The sequence below is a fragment of the Carettochelys insculpta genome, chromosome 8 (genome assembly GCF_033958435.1).
Source record: "Carettochelys insculpta isolate YL-2023 chromosome 8, ASM3395843v1, whole genome shotgun sequence".
In the NCBI taxonomy this organism is placed as follows: Eukaryota; Metazoa; Chordata; order Testudines; family Carettochelyidae; genus Carettochelys; species Carettochelys insculpta.
Genome location: NC_134144.1, coordinates 13922323 through 13944099, shown reverse-complemented (window position 1 = coordinate 13944099; position 21777 = coordinate 13922323). Strand labels below are relative to the sequence as shown.

The 21777-nt window shown below is 42.4% G+C and overlaps 1 protein-coding gene across 3 annotated transcripts in view; it reads left to right on the top strand.

Moving 5' to 3' along the window:
- The window catches only part of LOC142017196 (aldehyde oxidase 2-like), a 107994-nt gene that overhangs the window by 46791 nt on the left and 39426 nt on the right, over positions 1-21777 (top strand). For all 3 annotated transcript variants that reach the window (XM_075001913.1, XM_075001912.1, XM_075001915.1), the window contains 8 exons: positions 1315-1484; positions 2521-2635; positions 9048-9167; positions 10376-10472; positions 12688-12812; positions 15772-15905; positions 17821-17908; positions 20358-20444. In XM_075001913.1, coding sequence (XP_074858014.1) covers positions 1315-1484; positions 2521-2635; positions 9048-9167; positions 10376-10472; positions 12688-12812; positions 15772-15905; positions 17821-17908; positions 20358-20444 — 936 coding nt within the window. The remainder of the gene's footprint in view (positions 1-1314; positions 1485-2520; positions 2636-9047; positions 9168-10375; positions 10473-12687; positions 12813-15771; positions 15906-17820; positions 17909-20357; positions 20445-21777) is intronic.

Below are 21777 nucleotides of genomic sequence, written 5' to 3'. Positions count from 1 at the left end.
TGATCAGTCTGATCTGTGCGAAGCTTGATTCTGATGATGAGCTTGGTGAGGGTGGGAAGTTATTTGAAGGCCAGAAGAAGCATGGATGGGAAATATTTCTTTCAGGATGTGGTTCCCATTGAGTATGTTTGGGGATGGTGGCAGGTGACAACTGGGGATGTACAGTTGTAGAGTTGGTTGGGGTTTTTCTGTACTGAAGTAGGAATTGTCTAAGTATTCGTGTGGCTTATTCTATGACAGGATCCACTTCTCTGGTGGAGTATCCTTGTTTAGTTAAGGACATTTTAAGTGTGCTAAATTGTGTATCCCAGACTTTCCTGCAGAAACTTTTTTGAGCAAAAAATTTCCACAGATTTTTTTTTCTTTCTCAACAGAAAATATTGTTTTTATCTGAAGACCTGAAGTGTTTGAAAATTGACCCTTTTTTCACTTTTCAGCCAGAAAAGCTGATGTTTGAGTACCAATTTTCATGGGAAATGTTTGCTTCCAGTTTGTTCGTGGTTTGTTTGTTTTTTTGAGAAAAGCTGATATTTCTACAAATATGTTCATTGAATTGAAAATATAAACTTCCAGAGGAAAAGAAGTTTGATAGTAAACTTTTGACTGTCCTTTTGGGTTGTTTCAAGTTGTGACAAGTGTATCCTATCCATTGTTGTTATAGCAGTGTTAGTCTCAGGCTACTTGAAAGAGGACATGGGTGAGGTAATATCTTTTATGTGTGACAGGTAATAATAGCCAAATAAAAGTGCCCTATATACGTATAAGGCTTCAAATATTTTTTTTCATACATGTGCCAGATATGGCTTGTTTTAGCTTGCTTGAAACAACTCTGATATTTAAGTGTGTGGAGTAGCCCCTTGAGCCTAGATGATATAAGAGGCAGCATGGTATATTGGGTAGGACACTGGATTGGGGCTCAGAAGAAATTGATTCCCAGCTCTTCCATTGAGCTCCTGTGTGAATGTGGAGAAATCTCTTTCCTGTCCTACACTTTGTCTGGTGTCTTTGAACTGTAAGGACTGCAGGGCAGGGACTGTCTGTACTGGCTGTGTGTGCAGCACCCAGCACAATGGGCCCAGATCTCATTTTGGCACCAAGTCACCTCAGTTAATTTAAACAATAAAAATGAAATGACCACATAGAACTTTGGGTTTAGATTGTAACTCATTCATGCCCTGGGCACAATATCTGGGCAATTTCACTGTGTTTAATGACACACTCTTATCACGGGAAAATTATTTCAGAAGGCATTCATGAATAAAGCATTCTATGATTAGTGTTTTGGCTCTGGGATAACACACTTTCATTAAACAGGATGTAGACCCAGCACAGTCCCCGCAAGATCCAGTAGGACGTCCTATCATGCACCAGTCTGGGGTTAAGCATGCCACGGGGGAAGCTGTTTATTGCAGTGACATTCGTGCTGTGGATGAAGAGCTCTTCCTGGCTGTGGTGACCAGTTCCAGAGCCCATGCAAAGATTGTGTAAGCGAATAAAAGAGATGTAAGAGAAGTGTTACAGGTTGAGGTCACATAGATAGGTCCCCCAATTTTAACAGACTTGGTTCCTACTAATTAAGCATGTTCAGTTTTATTGGATTAGGGATGAAATAAGTCCTGGTGGAAAAGGAAATCAGAAGAAACACAGTTGGAAAAGGAATTCAGAAGAAACACAGGTGGAAAAAAGTATAGTTCATGCACAAAGAGGGAGCCTTTGGAGCAAATGCTGTTAAACACTGGGCCTATGCCCAGAGCAGAAACATGTACAGCTGGGACAGGTTTCCTCATAGCTGCCTCACTTTACAGATTCCTCTGTCAGTGTTGCCCATTTCCAGAATGTCCCTCTGCAGGGTTGATCTTAAATAAGATACTGTGCCATGTCCCATTCGTGGTACCACCTCATTAAAGAGTGCTGGTGCTGCAGTGACATTCAGTTAATCATTCCTATGTTCATTCTTATTAAAAGTATTTGTGTTGCTCATTTGTGCTGGGCACTGTATAAGCACAGCAAAATGTATTTAGACCTCTGAATGTTTGTGTTTTAAGCTATGCACAAACACTAATGCACAAGGGTGTCTTACCACTGTCCTTAGGACTGACTTACATTATGATGTGAGGATCTCTTTTTTATGCTTTGTTGGTGTCAAATAAGGAGGAATCCATATCTGAATGCACAGAACCCTGAATACAAAAGGAAAAATATATATTGGGTATTCTCAAATGTTCATCTTCCAGGACTACACTTTACAAACTACTTTATTCCAGTCCCTGTCCCTTTTTCCCTCTCCTGCCACTTGTCCCCACTTTTCTCTTCAAATATACCACTACAGCAGTTGATTTTTTTTACCATATACTAATCATCACATTTCAGTGTTTCCCAACATTAAGATAGCTGAAACAGATACGAGGGGAGGTGGGGGTGGGGTTATGTACTTTCTCCTGAAACTTGCAGAAGTATTTGTACTCAATACATTAGTCCCACACTTACCAATTGGGACATTGCTATTTGTATTCTTCCTAGAACAATTGATGTATCAGAGGCCCTCAAAGTGCCAGGAGTGGTTGATGTGGTAACTGCTGAAGATGTTCCAGGGAAAAATGGCACTGATCACGAACAAGCTTATGCAAAAGATAAGGTATTTCTTGCTTCTGGTGGAGGACTTGTGGCCTTTTTTAAATACTGTTTATGATGAAGAAGGAAATTTATAAGTATTGCAAATGTTTTGCTTATTGAAAAACTACTCAGACAATGACTCTAATGCTCATTATTACAGTGCCTGCCTGATGGTCTAGTAGCAGCACAGTGCACTGTGAGTAGATATTCAGAGCAAAGGCTGTACAGGACTTTCCATCCCCCTGGGACAAAAGGATAGGGAAAGATCCCTTAACCATTCTCCTGTGATTTTTGTGGCTGGCTGACTGACTGAATAATGTTCAAGTCTCCTGAGGGAGCCACACCTTGCCGTCCTGGAAAGAGGGAATGGCCATATCTGTGTTCTGCTCTTTGGTGGGAGAACCTGGGGCCAAGATATCCCCGCTTACACAATAAGCCCCACCTGATCTGAACAGAGTCAGGCGATTTCCTATTAAGAATGGAAGATGGCTGCAGTAAGAGTAAAGTTTGGGAAGTTGTAATCAAACTGCAGAAAGTGAAAGAGATGCTCCTGTAGTGAAAACATAGAGACCAGAGCACTTGCTTCAGGTAGGAAGGACTCTGCTGAGGAGTTGGGGCTGTGTTTAGCTTTGAACTTTGTGGGCTTGGTCTACACTAGCAGATTAATTTGAATTTAGGTGATTTAGGTCAAATTTGTAAGGAATCAGTTCACACAAAAGGGTTCATTCTGTTGACTTTAAGGGCTCCTAAGGTCAACTTTTGTACTACTTTTCAGGAGGAGTAACCTCAAATTTGACCTTGCATGGTCTACCTTAGGGAAGTGCAAACGGAGCACTGTAAAATTTGACATTCTTGGCCTCCTGGATGTGTCCCACAGTGCCCCAATGTGATCACTCTGGGCATCAATTTCAGCTCCACTGCTCTCTAGTTGTGCAGGAAACAGCCTGGGAAAATTTGAATGTTATTTCATATTTGGCCAGTGTGGCAAGCAGAGCAGGCAGCACATCTCAGCAGCACATCTGACCATGAATTCTTAAGGTCACAGATGAGCTCCAGAATGGAGCATGCAAAAGATCCTTGCTGTATGGAGGGATGAATCTGTGTTAGGAAAACTAGGACGCAGCAAAAAAAAATGCAGACATATATCCAAAGCTCTCTGAGGGCATGGAAGAAAAAGGTTACACTAGGGACGTCCAGCAGTGCTGCACGAAAATAAAGGAAATTGGGCAGGCATACCATAAAACAAAGGAAGCAAACGGATGTTCTGGGTTATTAAAGCAAGCATGCTACTTCTATGAACTGGGATTCTAGGGAGAGACTCAACTACCACCCCCAAACAGTCTGTGAGTGCCTCTGAAGAGATTGCGCTGGAAACCTCTGGCAACAGCAAGGAGGACATGGTGGAAGAGGAAGAGGAGGCAGAGGACAATGGTCAGCAGGCAAATGGAAGAGCTGATCTCACTGGCAGCCAGGAGGTTTCTGTAACTTTGGTTCTCAGCCCATCCTCCCAGGATGTTTTGCAGCTAGACCCTGATGGAGGAGAGTGGTCTTCTGGTGAGTTCTCATATATAGTATTGCTACAAGTGGGTTAAGGCATTTGGGTGTGATCTGTAGTAGTGGCTGTACCTACACAGCCTGGGGCCCCCAGAACACCTTGTTAATGTGTCTGGGGATGGAGCAGCAATCCTCCTTGCACATTTCCGTAAAGGTCTCAGACAGGTAGTCTTTAATTCTTCTCACGAGGTTTTCAGAGAGGCCTGCCTTATTCTGACCTCCTCGATAGGACATCTTTCCATGCCAAGCCAGCAGTAACTAATCTGGAGTCATGTTACTACAGAGCAATGAAGCATAATGACCAGCCTTGTGCCCATATTATGATAGCATTCATTTCTTAACAATTTTTTCTTATTGTAAGCATACTAATATCTCTTTTTGCAACCTCAAGGAAACAGAAGGAGCATTAAGCTCTATATGATAACCCGGGCTGCTCTGCCATGCACGGAGCACCCCTCTCCCTTCCCCACGCTGATGGGCAAAGGGCAATGTACACTGTCCCAGCAGCGCAGGGAGCAGAAGCACATGTGACTGTAAGAGACACAAAGCCCTAACAGCACAACCACGTTGCCATGCTTGCCCTCCCTACCTCTCTTTCTTTCCATGGGCCCCTGGGGGAAGGGAAAGGCTCAATGCCCCAGCAAGCAGGAAGGAGAAGCACATGGTGACCATCACTAACACAGCCTCGAGCCCTCCTGCCGCCTGCTTGCAGCATGGACAGCTACAGAAACTGCTTTTGCAATCACAGGCTTGGAAGCATCCCCCAATATGTGCCTTACCATGGCTGGAAGTGAACCATGTCAAGCAGTACCCTTAAGATCTCTGTGTAGTGCCTGCTGCACAGAGTGTCAAGTATCGGAGGGGTAGCCGTGTTAGTCTGGATGTGTAATAGCAATGAAGAGGCCTGTGGCACCTTATAGACTAACAGAAAAGTTTTGAGCATGAGCTTTCATGAGCACAGACTCACTGATGAATCTGATGAAGTGAGTCTGTGCTCACAAAAGCTCATGCTCAAAACTTTTCTGTTAGTCTATAAGGTGCCACAGGACCCTTCGTTGCTGCTGCACAGAGGAGGCTTAAAAACCAAAATTTGTCCTTACATGAAATACATCCCTGTTGTGTTTCACAGAGGTTCTTTCATGTTATTCCTTTGTGTTGTTAAACTTCTCTCACATGGAGTAAATTATCTCCCTAATGTCTGGCCTTCACTTATGTTTTGTATTAGTGTGCTCAACAGCAAACTCTTTGACCACTGCTCATCCCCACCACGCTGTTAGACTGGCATAGCTCCAGAGGAGAAAACAAATGTGGGAAGACATGTTCATAGAGCATGTGGAAGCCAACCACGAGGAGAGGGCACAACTAAATGCATGGAGAACAACCACTCTGGAGGAGAGACGAGCTGATCAGGATGAAAGGAGAACCCTCAGATAGCATGAATTGGAGAACCAGGAGGAGATGATGCAGCTGATAAGGCAGCAGATAGACCTCCTGTGGAGCCTGGTACAGGAGCACAGAGCCCCACTTTAGCCCATGATGAACTACATGCCTTCCTCACCATATTCCCTAATCTCCCCACATTGGCACCCCAGAATGAATGGTGGAAAGTCAAGAGCAGCCTGGCATTCCATGCCCAAAGATTCTTCTGAGAGCAGAAGGCTGACACTCCCCCACCTGTGATGGCAAAATACGCTTGCTTACCCACTCCCAAACCCATTGTCATAAGGTCTTTTAATGTCCCCTGAATAAACATAATTAAGCTTGCAAAATCAGTGTCTTTGTTGTTTGTGTTGCATGCTGTGGGGAATGACAGGTTTTACAGTCAAGCACACATCATTCGGGGGCATCTCCTTAAGAGCAACTGATGTGACTGTCATGTTGCTGTCTAGTCATTCAGAAAGATGTTTTTCAAAGCCTCCCTGATTAGCAGTGCCCCCTCACTGTGCTCTCTTTATTGCCCTGTTTTCCAGCTGCTCATAATTACTGACCAGGCGATCTGCCTTGGCCCTATAGCCCTGGCATTAAATTTTCCCTCTTTCTCTCACATAAATTATGAAGCACACAGCAGGCTGCCACTACAATGGGAATATTGCCTTCACTGAGCTCTCACCAATTCAGGAGGCTCCTGAATCTGGCTTTTAAATGGCCAAAGGCACATTCTACTACCATTCAGCCTACAGCTGAACTGCTCCTGACTGTGGTCCAGGGTGCCTGTGTCTGGCTTCATCAGCTGAGAGAGCAAGGGGCAAGCTGGATCACTCAAGATCACTATTAGCATCGCCACATCTCCAATGATTTTCTGGTCTTAGGAGAAAGTTACTTTGTGCAACTTTCTGAATGGATCAGAGTTCCTAAAAATGTGCACATCATGCATCTTTCCTGACCATCCCATGTTGATGTTGGTGAAATGGCCCTTCTGATCAACCAACTCCTGCAATACTATGGAGAAGTACCCCTTGCAGTTTATGTATTCTGTGGCAAGATGGTCTGGTACCAGAGTAGGGATGTGCAGTTCACTTATTACCTTACTGCAGGTAGGGAACCCCATTGCAGCAAAACCATTGACTCTCCTGCACATTTCCCAGAGTCTTTCATAGGAGAAGGGCATTGGTTGCCTTTTGCTACCTGGATGACCGCAGCCCCCACTGTAAATTTGCCCACTCCAAATTGATTGCCCACTGACTGGTAGCTGTCTGGTGTTGCAGGCTTCCACAGAACCATTGTCACATGCTTCTGAACTGTCAGGGAAAGTCTCATTTTGCTATTGCAGCATGTCAGGGTGGGGAAAAGCAATTCACAAAGTTCCAAGACAGTGGCCTTATGTGTGAGGAAGTTTTGTAGCCACTGCTGATCATCCTGTACTGCCAGAACAGTGCAGTCCCACTAGTCTTGAACTCATTTAATAGTGCCAGAATTGGCACTCTGCTGTGTACAAAGCATCAAGTGCAGCCAGCATCTCCCTGTTCCTCCTCTCCAGTGTCTCCCTTTCATATACATGTGTCCTCCTCAGAGTTTTCCCCACTCTCATGACTCTGCACATACCGCAGCACAGTGTGTGAGATGCTCATATTATTTGCCATAACTGTTTCAAGCTGCATGAGTTCCATGCTAGCCTTGCAATGGCATCTGCATGGGCATTAAAAAAAGGGTGTGAAAGCCCTTTCTGCCTTGCTTTCAAAAGATTGGGAGCGGGAGACAAATGCCCTATGGCACACATACACACACATGCACACAATGACCCATGGCACATTTTTGTCCCATCAGATGCTGGGACAGAAACCCACAATGCAACAAGGCATAAGGAACAGTGGGATAGGTGCATTGCGGACAAAGATGAACCTAGCAATGCTAAAAGGAACACACTCCATCAAATTTATTTACCACATCTTTGACTTTGCAAAATGGGGTGCTAGAAAATCAACCTTAACAAATTCAGCCTAATTTCCTAATGTAGACATACCCTAATTTAACATATCAGAGCCTACATAGAGCTGTTGTGCCTGGATGAGATGAACACTTCAAGGGTTTTATCAGGAATCCAAGAAGGGAAACCGAAACTGCTCTAAAGCCCTCAGGATGTGCTGTGAGGTGGCTATTGAGGATCAGAGACAAATAAAATTAGGAGGAATGTCTAAGAGGACCCTACTGCTTATGAAAATAAGACAAACCTTAGCATACTGGTCAGTCATCAGTTGCATAAGCTTGAAGAGAATATGAACAGACCCTGTATGGCAACACTGCCAGACTGCAAGCTGCATTCCTCTATCTGACATTTAGGAGCCAGGCAATTACAGGGTTTGTGTGTGGCCAGAATGCCACTTGCCTGGATCTGTCTCCATCCTCACAAACATATATCACACCACTCTGAACCTGGCTGGACATTCTGAATATGGCTCCTTTGTGTTTAGGTCATTTATGTTGCTAGCTCATGTTTTCTCTTCTAGTCAGTGTTTCTCTTTCTTCCAATCTGACTCTGAACTCCTTCCCTTCCCAACTCTTCCTCTGATTTCTAGCCTCTTTTCCATTCTTCTCTCTTCTGTTATTCTCCCTTTCAACCACACCCTCTTCCTGTCAACCATCCTCTTTTCCTCATGACTGTGCACTGACATCTTGCACCCTGATTCTCCAACAAATACTAAACTGTGGCTGTACTGGGAGATTGTCATGATTCTATGCCTCAGTAACCAAGCCCTGACATAGACGTCTGAGGCAACCCCCTGGAGTAGACAAGAAAAGATAACAGGGTTTTTTGTGGCACCTTACAACTACAGAAGCAGCTTGTAGCAGTTTACAAGTATCATCATCGACTACCATCCAATGCCACCTAACCATTTCTTTCCATCTTCCCCTGTCCAGTGCAAAGTGGTTTAGTTTCTGTAGACTATGGACAACTACAAAAGCAGTTTCTTGTGGGCCACATCCTCCCTGATTGAATCGACCTTCTCAACTCTGGCTTTCCTCTTGATTGGTACTCCCTCCTTTTCATGATCCTGGTTATTTAGAGCTGCCTCTGGAATCTCTACTACATGCATATGATGAAGAGGATCTTTGCCCACAAAAGTTTATGCTCCAAAAAATCTGCTAGTCTATAAGGTGCCACAGGGCTTCTCACAGATAGATGCTTGTTGCCAATAGCATCTCATGAAATGTCTATCAGGGATGGTCTAGACAGTACTTTGTCCTGCCAGGAGGGCAGGGGGCTGGACTCGATGACCTCTCAAGGTCCCTTCCAAACCTAGTATTCTATGATTCTATGTTTAGGGAGATTCTCATAGAGGGTATGTAAATACTGATTATCTGAACATAAGCCCCTCCCATACACAGTCGCTGTTCAATAATGTAATCAATCCAGTGATTTCTGTGTGTTGCGTGTGTTGCAGGTGATCTGCATGGGTCAGATTGTCTGTGCTGTGGTTGCAGAGTCAGCTGTTCAGGCAAAGCGAGGGGTTGACAAAGTGAAGATAAAATATGAAGATCTGGAACCAATTCTGACCATTGAGGTAATAACCACACTCTTTTTCCTTGTCTTGCTAAGCTGTTATGTCATTTAATTCATTCTTTATCTGCTTATGCAGGACTCTGTCAGGCTCTGGTTTTTACTTGGATATCACATGTAGGATTGTTTAGTTCGGGGTGGATATAGGTTGCAATTTCATAGTGTAAAGTGCCTTGCACATTTTTATTTTTGTGAGCAAAGAAGGCTTTGCTTTTTCCTTAGTGGTTGCCTGCTCATCTAATGTATCGGAGGCTAATTTTTGCCCAACAGAGATATGCACACACCAAGGCAGTATAACTGAAAAATGTGCACTGAGTACTTCCATCTCACCATGGGCTAGCTTCTCAGCTGAGGCTACATCTACATGAGAAGCATCTGTCAAGAACAGCTTTCCTGGCAAAACTTTTGCCAACAGGATGCATCTACACACAAAAGCTGATCGAAAGAGCAATCCCCTCAGTCAACAGGGAGTGTGCAGGCCACCTCTCGATAGAACAGCAGACCGGACGTTCTGCAAGCAGGGCTGCCCAGTGAACCAGAAGCCCTGTCTATTGACAAAAGGGCCCTAGACTATCTACACAGCTGTTTTGTTGACAGAAAACTGTTGAGAAAGATGTTATACTTGAACACGGAGGGGTATAATGCTGCTATTGGATGTGCCAAGTTTTTTCGGCAGTCTGTTAACAAAGCACGTTTTGCATGTAGGTGCTCTGTGGGTTTTTCCAACAAAAGCCCAGTTTTGATGGAAAAAGCCTCTTGTGTAGATGTACCCTGAGTGAATCAGTACAGATTAGTAAAAATCAAGTGTGACACCAGCTAATTTTTGCTGGAGATTCAGCACCACGCATCCTGCATCAGTGCTCAATTTTAATAGGCTCTCAGAATCAGGTGGTCTCTGTCTCTCACATAGACACACCTACCTACCTGTTGTACTTTTCTCTCTTTTGTGCACGTGCACACACATTCACACCCTGCCGTTAGCACTGCTAGGCTATGGGAAAGTGGAAGATAGTGTGAGCTGCAGAAAAAAAATCAGCAAAAACAGAAAACTGTCTATACAAAGTAGATATTGTCCCCCTGAATCCAGCACCCACATATGTCTATGCAAGGTGGCAACTGGATAGTTAACAACGACAATACAAAACAAAAAATAACTCCTGGTGCTGTAGGCAGTATTGCAGTTGAGTTATATGGGTTCTCTCCTTGCTGCAGGATGCAATAAAGCACAATTCATACTTCGGAAAAGAAAAGAAAATAGAACAAGGAAATATTGAAGAAGGATTTAAGTCTGTTGATGAAATCATTGAAGGTAAATTGCTGCATGCACTGGATGGGAAGTCCTGATGATTGAGTCTGATTTCCAAGAGGTGTTTTAGGCTAAACTAGAACTTCTGTAGTATTTTCTGGGGTTATATATAGACATACACATCTCACAGAGCTGGAAGAGACCTCAGGAGGTCATTGAGTCCAGTCCCCTGCCCTCTCAGCAGCACCATCCCGAGCAGGTTTTTTTAATCTATTTGCTCCAGACCCCTAAATGGCCTCCTCAAGGACTGAGCTCACAACTGTGGGTTTAGAAGGCCAATGCTAAAACCGCTGAGCTATCTCAAAGAGGACTCCCCTGATAGGGTGTGTATCAGTATCTACTATCTCATGTTGTATTTATGTGTTACAGTATATATAGTATGTTAATACAATGTGAGTTAGTAGATACCAACACAGATACACTCCCTCTCAGAGGTGTCCTCTTTTTGGAAAGGTCAAATATGGTAATCCTAAAAGTCTTACAGGAATTTACTGAGGGCTTGTCTTGACTAGGAAAAGAGCCAACGGTTAGACTAAGTTTAACTAACATTTGCAATTTCAGATTGACCTGAACACAACAATTTTCATAGCTAGAGCTCATCTGGGTACAAATGGAGCTTCGGGTGCATGTTAACCTCTAGGGGAAAGGTCAATTTTAGATCAAGCTTAGCTAGTACATATTAGCTAAGCCTCCTCATTAAAATTCAACCTGATTTCAACCCAAGATAAACCCTAAGGATGATGAGAGATGTGACAGCAGCTGCCTCAATGAGACTCACATGGCAGATCAATCAACGTTTCATTTTTAATAAAACAGGGTGAGGCTTTGCTCTCTTTTAAAAACAACAAAAAGAAAAATCTTTTCCCAAAGATTATACTGGTGAGAGAAGGTATATATTCTTCCTTAAAATAATGTAGCCCAAAATAGAACCATGAATTAAATGTCTTAACATAGATGGAGAGGTATGGGAACTCAAAAAATAAAATTTAGTAAAGAAAACGAGAGTGAGATTTTTGGAAAATTAAGGAACTGAGTTTTTAAAACAAGTCTTGGTAAGAGCTCAGTGAGTCAGCACTAATGTTTGCTTTACTTTGAGTAAAAAGCTCTGAGTATATATTTTGTTCACTTAATTTGAATAAAATTCTTTTTTCTGTTATCTTAAAACAGTTTACAAACAGTCAAATAACTAAGCAAAAGATTTTAACATTGCTGGTGTCGTCTTGACCTCACAGTTAGCACTTGTTGAAATGTTATTTTGTAAAGTGCTGAAGAACCTCTCTGGGCTTGTCTATACTGAGCAGATCAACCTGGTAAGGGTTGATCTTCTGGGGTTCGATTTTTGCGCATCTGGTGAAGATACAGCTAAATCGATCTCTCTGAGGTCGGCAGTCAACCGACAGGCAGCTAATACATGGAGTATGGGAAGTCAACATGAGAGCACACAGGATGGCGTCTTCACTAGGGAAATAAATTGATTCCAATACCTCTATTCTAGCTATGCAAATGCTATAGCTAGCATTGCATATCTGAAATCGACTTATTTCCCTAGTAAAGACTTCCTCAGAGAATCACCAAAATACTCCCGTTTTTGTATTGCAGCACTTTGGAGAGACTCTTCCTCTTTATTCAGCAGGAGAACAATGCCATTTTGACAAATATTCTCTCAATCATAGAGCTAGGCCTTTAAACACAGGGTTTATTGCAGGCTCCAGCCTTTCAAAGCCAATGTTTGTTCCTCTGGAGGGAATGATCAGTACCTTCTTTTAGAAACAATTGACAGCATTCTTCCACTAATGATAAAAGGAACCTGTGATACACTTCTTTGTGGAAGAAGAGGTACACCGGTGATTTGTGAAGGAGTGTTATGAACTGAAGTAGCTATTTATCTTACAGAGACATTTAAGAGGAGAAAGGCTTAGAGTAAGATTATAATAGTGAGAGGTGGAGCAGGCCTAGTATCACATATTAATCTGACATCGCTCTTATCTGGGAGAAGAAAACTGCTGTGATTAGATGGTTGAAGAGAGATTGCCTCCAAATATACACACCAAGCTCCCACAGAAACAAGTCTGACAATATAAGACATAGCAAAATCATAAAAAGGATGGAAATATTTATTTTTGTTCTGTACAAAACACTTTCTCTCACACAAATACATCTGATCCCACTTGGCTGTAAATACCCAGTAAGGCTTTTCCTGTGATTCTGACTGTAACAGGTGAAATCCACATTGGAGGACAAGAACATTTTTACCTGGAAACTAACAGTGTACTTGTTGTTCCAAGAGGAGAAGATAATGAAATGGATGTGCATGTGTCCACTCAGGATGCAGTGCGTGTACAGGTGATACAAAGCTGTTTTGGATAACAATTTCTTCCCCATCCATAGAACTTTAGGGTGTATTCCAAGGCCTTGCCAAGACCTGAGGGCAGGTTTTCTGTGTTCTTCCTACAACAGGCTGATGAAATTCTTACTGCAGATTGAGTAATTAAGCCCTGTCAGCATTAGTATTGTAATAATGGTTCTTTTGAGCAAGATGCCACCTTGAGTATCCAGACCCATGTAGACAAGAATGAACCATGTTACCAACTGGTGTATAGAATGGCACTGTTGATCTGCTTCCCTCTCCCTCACTCTCAACTCTGACCATGGAAATACTATTGGTAGAGATCAGGAATACCAAGGATATCAAGCTCTGGGTAACAGAGTTTAATAATAGGGTTGTTAAGGCCAAATTCTGTCAGCATTAAACTGGTCAAATCCCTCTGACGTCAGTGAGGTAGCAGAGGTGTGGGCACCTGATGCTCCCAACACTTATCCAAGCAAACTGACTTATTCATGTGCGTAGTCCCACTGAAGTCAGTGGGACTCAATGCATGAACAAAGAGTAGTCACTTGAAAAGATTTGGTTTTTTTTCTTCAGAATTAGCCTATAACTGAACAGAATTTGACCCAGAGCCAGTAGCAAAGAACAATGTTTTCTTTAAGTAGATGCCATTTGTGGGTGCCCAGCCCATTGGAGATTTGCCTAGCAGTACCCATAGAGTAGCAGTAGTCATGGGTGGCAGGTGTACGAGGCAAAGGGAGGCAATGTCTCCCCTGAGTCTTAGCGCTCAACCTCTCCCCCTTCCTATTCTGACCATTCCTGAAGGCTCCCACTGCAGAGTGTTGCAGGTTGGAGAATGGTGAGTCTTCCCCCATAGTGTATCTGGTAACTTAAAATTGAAAAGCATTCCAGCTTGCCAGATCTATTAGCATAACGTTGAACCTATGGAAGAGGCATTTTAATAGTAATGAAACCATTTAACGGGCATGTACCAACCCAATTTACTGACAAAAGCAGTTGTGTATTATTATGTCTACAGGACGTTGGTTTACAATTTGTTTTAAATTAATTAATTAGATACATAATGTGAGTGTTTAGCTTTAGCATTGAATGCTTAAATCCTCAGAGATAACACCCTCATCTAAAATACATATTTTAATTACTATAAATACAAAAATTTGCTTCCAAAGCCTTCCTTGCATTTCTATCCATCCTTACCCTCCTTTCATCCTCTTAAAGGGACAACATTTCTTTTTTTTTCTAGATAGCTGGACAAATGAGTTTCCCTTTTACTTCTGACTGTTTTGTAACCTCAGAGGCACTTAGACCACTGATAAGAGAGAGTGAACTCCCTGCTCTGCAGCCTGGGCTGAGAGCCAGATGGTTTTTAGTTTAATGAATTATTTTTAAGAGAAACCCCCACCAAAATCAGTATGCTTCTAAAATCTGTTGATTTACCTAAAATCTTTGGAAACATATTTAACATAAATATATAGTTAAATTTCACAAACATGTCTTATTATGAAAAATCACACAAAATAAATTAGTGTCCCTATTTTAAAAAATGAACTTTGTTATGAACACACAAAGCCGCTCTGATGGGTTAGTTTAAAATAACGTCTTTGTTTCAGTGAGTTTAAATAGCTAGTTATCTGGAATAATTACTTTATGGAGACTTAACAGTATAAAATCAACTTAGAAATACTGATAATGAAATCATAAAACAGAAAAGGGCTGCATCATGTATTCCATAATATTTAATTTGTATTCAGCTGGAAAACTGACTTGTCCTTACTATAAAAGTTTTGCAAATAAATATCTGACAAACTCCAGGGTATATCAAAAAACTTGTGACTGACTTTTTCTTATTCTCATATTTAGTGCTTTCAATTAAGTAACTTCTTCATGTCCAGTCTTCACAATCTGGCACACCATGGAAAACATGCTCCATTTTCTTTAGAAAGAAATTTTAGAAGAATTTTTTTCTGCCAAATGTCATTTGCTGCATTTGGGTTCAGGGACATGGCTAGAATGGGTAAGGAAAGAGAAGAGGGAGACAGTGGGGAGGGTGTGGGGCAGTGAGGCAGGTACAGGGCCAGGGTGGAGGATGGGAGAGGCCACAGGCTAGGGAGCTTGCCTCCCCAAATAGCAGTTTCAACCCTGGTGGTATTCGTACCTTGTGGCTATATCCGCTTCCCGGTTACATGAGGTAGTGCTGCCCTAACTCCTCCATTGGTTCCGTCTTACTTCCTGTGACTGGAGTGGGAAATCTGCATGGTCTTAAGCTGCAGCTAACTGAGGTTTTCTCTTGTTATGAATAGTTAGTAGTACCCTTAGGGTGTGTCTACTCTAGAAACTAACTTCAAAGATAACTTTGCAGTTAGGCACTACTTCAAAGTAGCCACCAGAGAGTCCACATACATTTTTCCCTTACTTCGAAGTTAACTTTGAAGTAGGGAGCCCAACTTTGAATTCCTTACTCCATTCCCTGGAGTAGTGCCCTACTTTGAAATTTAACTTCAAAGCAGGGTATGTGTAGACACTCAACTCTGAAGTTGCTTACTTCAAAGTTGTACTTTGAAATAAGCAACTTCAACGTTCTTTTTGTAGTGTAGACACAGCCCTAGTGTTAGATAGAGTAGATACTAATTTAATTTTCCTCAGACATGCTCTCAACAGGGTTTAAACATTGTCCTTCATGTGGGGGACTGATCCCTACCCACAGTGCTTGGTAGGTTCCAGAGATACTGCTCAGTTTCTGTTCTTCTAAAAGGACTAGTTTCTGCTCTCAGAATGGAGATTCCATTATCTTCTGTGAAACTATACCAGGTTTGCACTAGTAGCATTTATATGAAAATCTGGCCATGCTCCTTTATTTCTTATATTTATTGGTAGCTGGGGGGAACCTAAGCATTTTTATTATTGGTTTTGGTAAATAAGTAATTGGCATGTAATTGTAGCAATTCACTTTTACAGGAATTAGTGGCTTCAGCTTTAGATGTCCAGTCCAGTAAGATCATGTGCCACACAAAACGCGTTGGTGGAGCCTTTGGAGGGAAGATTACAAAGCCTGCATTTTTTGCTGTAGTTGCAGCAGTTGCAGCAAATAAGTACGTCTTAAGAGTTTTTCATTGCTTTTTACTGAAACAAAACCACTAGAAAGAATTGAGAGAACCTCTGGCATGAACACTGAGACATAATCAGCCTGAATACACTTCACTTTGCCTTAACATCTCTTTGGTAAGGAATCATGGATAGCGACTTGAACAAGCCAGCTACACCTCTGCAATGTAACCTTTGACAGAAGGCCCGTATGGAAACCTACATACAGTGATTCACGTAGAGGATATCTATATGTGGCATTCAGCACACAAAAGCCCATTAATTCAGGTGTTGTTCAGGAAATGTGGTGTGAATTTCACCCTAAATATTTGAAGCAATTGCTTTGAACACTTCATTCAGTTCTTACTGCTCAAACCAAAGCCAGCTCTAGAGGTTCTGCTCCACATGTCAAGCAACTGAATGTCCATCTGTATGAGTGTGTAATCACCAGCTTAAATATGTGCACAACATTTTCTCACAGGGAACTATCCATTTTGTCTGTATCATACAGGCAGACATGGATCAATTTGCTTTTTATGCAACTATACATTCACTATATTTGACCATTCAAAAGAGAGAACACCCCTGAGAGCAAGTATTTCTGTATCAGTACTTACCAATTCACATTGTAGTAATGCACTATGTATACCTAACACATTAATGTGAGTTAGTAGGTACTGGTACAGATACACTCCATCTCAGAAGTGTCCTCTTTTTGTAAGGTAATCCTATGCAACTAGAAAAGTTAGGATTAGAACTGGATCTCAGTTACATCATTGTAAACCTGGAGTAACTCCACCAAAGTAGATGGAGGTAATCCAGATTTACACTGATATAAAGTTAAGGCAGAATTTGAACAAGGTGCAATTTGCTGGCATCCATGTGTTCTTGTGTGACCCTGATATATTCACAACAAGGCATGTATTCTGCCTTCCAAATATCCATCTTCCTAGGTGTATTTCATCATCAATAATAAGTGTTACAGCTTCCCTTCCAAAAGTGCTGCATTGAACATAGGGAGCCCACAATAACCTTTTCACTGCTGGTGTTGTACCATGCCACCTGTGCCATAGTAATGTGCTGCACAGTTCATTATGCTACAATTGTCCACTGAATTACCATTCAAGTCAGCAGGCCACACCTGGTCCATTCAGGAGCATAGCTGGTATGGCCTAGCTGGACATGGCTGGGAAACCAGCTGTTGCCAAGTTGTTAAACAAAAACCATACAGCTTATTCTGCCTGATCCTTAAGTGGAAGATTGAAGAGGGATTGGACATTCTTTACTACACTAATGTTGGGGCATAATAAAAGGTCAGTTTTTTCTCATTCGAGATTTAGGAAATCTGCTGGTGTTGGTGAGCCAAATCTTTCACCTATTTCCCTAGATCAAGTCTGAGTAGCAGAGCTCAGCACAAGGGGACTTCACAGAGAAGAAGGGGGAAGGAATTCATCCCCACTGCACAACAGAGTTCGTGGGTCTGTAGCTGTCTGATTTGTACAAGGGAGGATCCCAGAGCCTCATCTCATAGCCTGCCATAGCTCCTGCTCCCAAACCTGGCTGTGTGGGGATGGGGTGTGTCTCCAAGGAGCTGGACAGCACTGCTTACAGGGCATAGGGTGAAGTGGGGAGGCTAAACAATGGCAGGTGACAAGGTGTTCTACTCCTGTTTCCTTCTATGAACAAAAATTAAAATCCTTTCCCTTCCTGGGTGAGACTTATATACCCACATGGCAGTGGGTATTTTGCATTTCTGGGCAATGAATGGCTGGTGTGGGGTTAATGACCACTTGAGAAGCAGACTGGTCCAGTTCATCTCTGGCCTCAGTAAAGTTACTCTGAGTATAATTTGCCCAGTAACTTTATCATCCATGTAACTTGCACTGATGGGACTGATAAAAATGAATCTTCTGTCTGGTTTAGGACTGGGCGTCCAATCCGCTTTACGCTGGAGCGAGATGAGGATATGCTAATCACAGGAGGCCGACACCCTTTCTTTGGAAAATACAAAGTAAGTGGGAGGGGAAAATAGCTCACTGAAACATCTTGTGCAAGATCCTCACCTGATGTAAATTGGTATGGCTTCACTTGATACTGATAGAGCTCCAGCAATTTACTTTCAGTGAGGATCTGGTCTCTCGTTGGTTTAGGTTTGGGGTTTTATTTTGATTAATTTGATTGTTCTCTCTTAAATATTTTGCAAACTAATTATAAAATCAGTTGGTACAAACTTATTCAAAGAGGAATGAATACAGCACAGGAATAAACTTGAATGGGCTGAATTCTTCTCAGAGGTCCTTCTGCAAAATATATGCACCATTTGCTTGTTTTATTAATTGTAGAATTATTTTTATATTTACATTTCAGTAGTCTCCAAAAGATCCAGTCAGGATTGAGGTCCCACTATAGTCTGTGCTGTCTAAGTTTATAAAGAAATGTTCTTTCTTCCCAAGACCTTGCAATCTAAATAGATGAGAGGCAAGATTTGAAAGAAATGGATGCAAGCAAGCAAAATAGTCAGGGTATTGTCTGGCCAATGTTATGCTAGTTCCTTGTGTTTCTTCTTAATTTGTTTAAAAGACACTCTTTAGCCATTACCTTTTAACTATAAAACAGGATAGTTGTAAAGAATTAAGAACCAGTTCTGCAATCTTGTGCACACCTAACTCTGCTGATGCATAGGGAATTTGGAATGCCTTGGGAACACAGAAACCAGCCCATGAAAATGACTTTGTATAATAACTTATTTGTGTAAAGAAAATTGGGCAGGTAAAATCTACCTGTCTCATCTGTTCCAAGCTTTTGAATAAGAAAAAATATTCCCAAGTGTTTCAATGGATTGATACTCTCTCATTAAATATCCACTCATCCTTATACATGCAAATGTACATGTAGCCCATGGGACCTTTACCTGAGTCAAGCCTGCAGGATCAGGGCCCATGTGGAGGATTCTAACTACAGATGTGCCAAAGGCATTTTCCTTTCATAGATCCTCACTCCCCAGAGTAGAGAATGGGCAAGTATGTACCCACACATTCAGGCAGGCTTGTACTCAGCATGGCTAATGTGGTCTGTCACTGCCCAGGCTTTCTCAGGATATCTAAATCTACCATCCACATTTTCATCAGGCTGTCACAATGCAAAAAGGCAGCTGGCTAAGGGTAAATAAGTGTACACCTATCCCTCAAATAACAAACTTTTGATTTATGAATTTGTATCTATTTTTCAATTTATGAACATATTTTCACTGCAAAGAAGAACCAACCTTCATCTGAGTGTCCACTTTGTAAGTAACAAACATGGAGGAGTACAGCAGAATGCAGTGTGAGGCTGACTCATTTCAATTAGCTGTCCAGCTCTTCCCAGTGGGTTTGCATGCTTCCATGTGTTTGCGTCATCTTGTCTCTGAGTGATATTGCTCTCCAAAATATTTTTATTTGTGATCATCATGGGTCCTAGACTTGAAAAAGTTTCTTCAGAAGCTGACACTAAGGTCACAAAACTAAATAAAACAATATCCATGGCTACCAAACCTGAAGTTGTTAAAAGAATTGAAGAGGGCCAGTAATCAAAAGACATATATTTGGCAATGAACTTGGTGGCATCAACAGTGCATGCAATCTTCATGCAGAAAGAAAAGATAAAAGAAATGGCAGAAACGTAGGTTGGTGGACCTAAAAGTTGTATTGAATAACAAAGGCCAAGGATGCATAATGGGTAAACTTGAAAGACTTTTAATACATTGGATCGACATCCATAATGAATGCAACATGCCTCTGAGCTTCCTAATCAAAAGGGAGAAAGCCCTGTTTTTGTTTGAGTACCTGAAGAAGAAAACCAAGAAAGAGAGGCAAGTTGGGGCCACTGAAGTAATGGTTAAACAAATCAAAGTTGGTTTGAGTGCTTTAAAGTGCGTTCATATTATCATAGTCTGCATGCTACAGGCAAAGTAGCATCTGCTTATATTCAGGCAGTTAATATTTTCCCAGCCACATTACAATGAATAATTTGAAGGTGGATAGTCTCCAAAACAAACCTGTTTTTAAGGGAAGTGAAAGACATTCAAATTCTATTATGCAACTGGCAACTCAAGCAGGATTCAATGAGGTAGATACAGATGATGTTCAAACCAGCTGAATGCCCTAACATCTATGTATAAAAGGCACCACCTCCTCCTCAATTTTGTGAAAGATGTCTATGTTCCCTGGCAAATCTAACCCAAAAGTTTATTATTTTGCCCTAAACTGTAAGGCAGATGTGTACAGAATTCACTAATAGTTTCTGGTGTCCTGAAACTGCATTGTTCAGCAGACACACCGTATATCTGAAATGTTTTGCCAAGCTCTAATTTGAAAGTTTGGGTATCGTGTTTCACATGTAGGCAGGTTGATTTAGTTACAAAGAGCAAGTTGTCCTAAATGACTGAAAAGATCTCTAATGTGTTGGTTACAATGTTGCAGGTGGGATTTATGAATGATGGCAGCATCACAGTTGCAGATATTGAGTGCTACATTAATGCTGGATGTACACTAGATGAGTCTGAACTGGTAAGTTGGTCTAAATTGGTGGTAACTTTTCTGGCCCAAAACAGAAAATGTCCTGAACAGATTTGTTTATGGGAAGTAATGCGTTTTTCTTGTTAAATATGATTTTTTCTTTGAGTGCTTGTTCATGTTGATTCCCGTCAGCTGCATTCACATGCACCCCATGCAGGGATGTTGCACCTTCCTCTTGGTCCCTTGTAGTCAAGGGGAGAAGAGCAGCAGAATTCTGGCTCCATGCAGCTGCAAGCCCCCTCCCCCAAGTGTTTTGGGGGAAAGTCTAGGGTCTCTGGGGCACCCCACTGGCAAGGGCACCCCACAGCCAGCCCCTTTCATGTGCCTGGTTGCCTGCTTCTTAGAAGGCAGTGGGTGGAAGAGCAGCTGCAGGAGAATGCCACAGCCCACCACTTCTCTGGATTGGGTCCCCTGTGGCCATGGGCCCATATGCATGGCATGTCCTACATGCCCCCTAGTTACACACCTGAGTCTACTCTTCATCCAGTCCCTTTGGACAACCATGGCATGGCACCAACCACCTCGGTGCAGTACACTCTCACTTAGGTTCAAGACCAACATTGTCCGGAGACAATGCAATGATGTGATGATCTCCATCATCAGACCAGCACCATAACCCAGTACTGCTCGTGATAAACTTCATCCCATCATTCCTTGGCACTGTGCTCAGAAGCAACATACCCAGCACCAGACATGCATTGGCATCACTCTATAACAGTGGTCCTGGAGCACAGAAGTTGATTACCGGCATCTGCCTCAACCACTTTCTTCACCTATAGGCATACCTTTCTGGCAATTCATTGGAGGGCCTGGAATGCCCTGTGGTCAATGAGTCGCGGCTGTACCTCAGATGATCCTGCCACTTCCTTCATGAGGTGAAGAAGAGTAGGTCACCAGTAGTGGTACAGGGTCTTCATGAGCCTTGAGCTGCCCAGGTTAATGTTGGGTTGAACCTGGCTCCATGACTGGTTCAAGGGCAGATTCCTCTTGAGGTGCTGGCCAGTCTTGAGTGTGCCCATGTCTGCAAATTGCAGAGGTGGTCTAGAGAGGGCCACTTCAGGTTCCTGTGGGGGTAGGCCTCTCTTCTGACAACTGAGAGGGGAGCTGTCCTGAGGCCACAACATAGATCCCCTAGAGAAGACACCCTGGGACATATAATAACCCCAGGCATCCAAAAGGGTCATTGAGTAAGCAGTTGTCACTGTGGCTGCCAAGCTGAAGAAGGCATGTTCCTTTTGATGCCCACTCAACCTGTGTTGAATGTGCCTCAAACAATAAGAGTCTCTGTCCAACTCAGAGAAGCCCAAGACCACAGACCATGAGG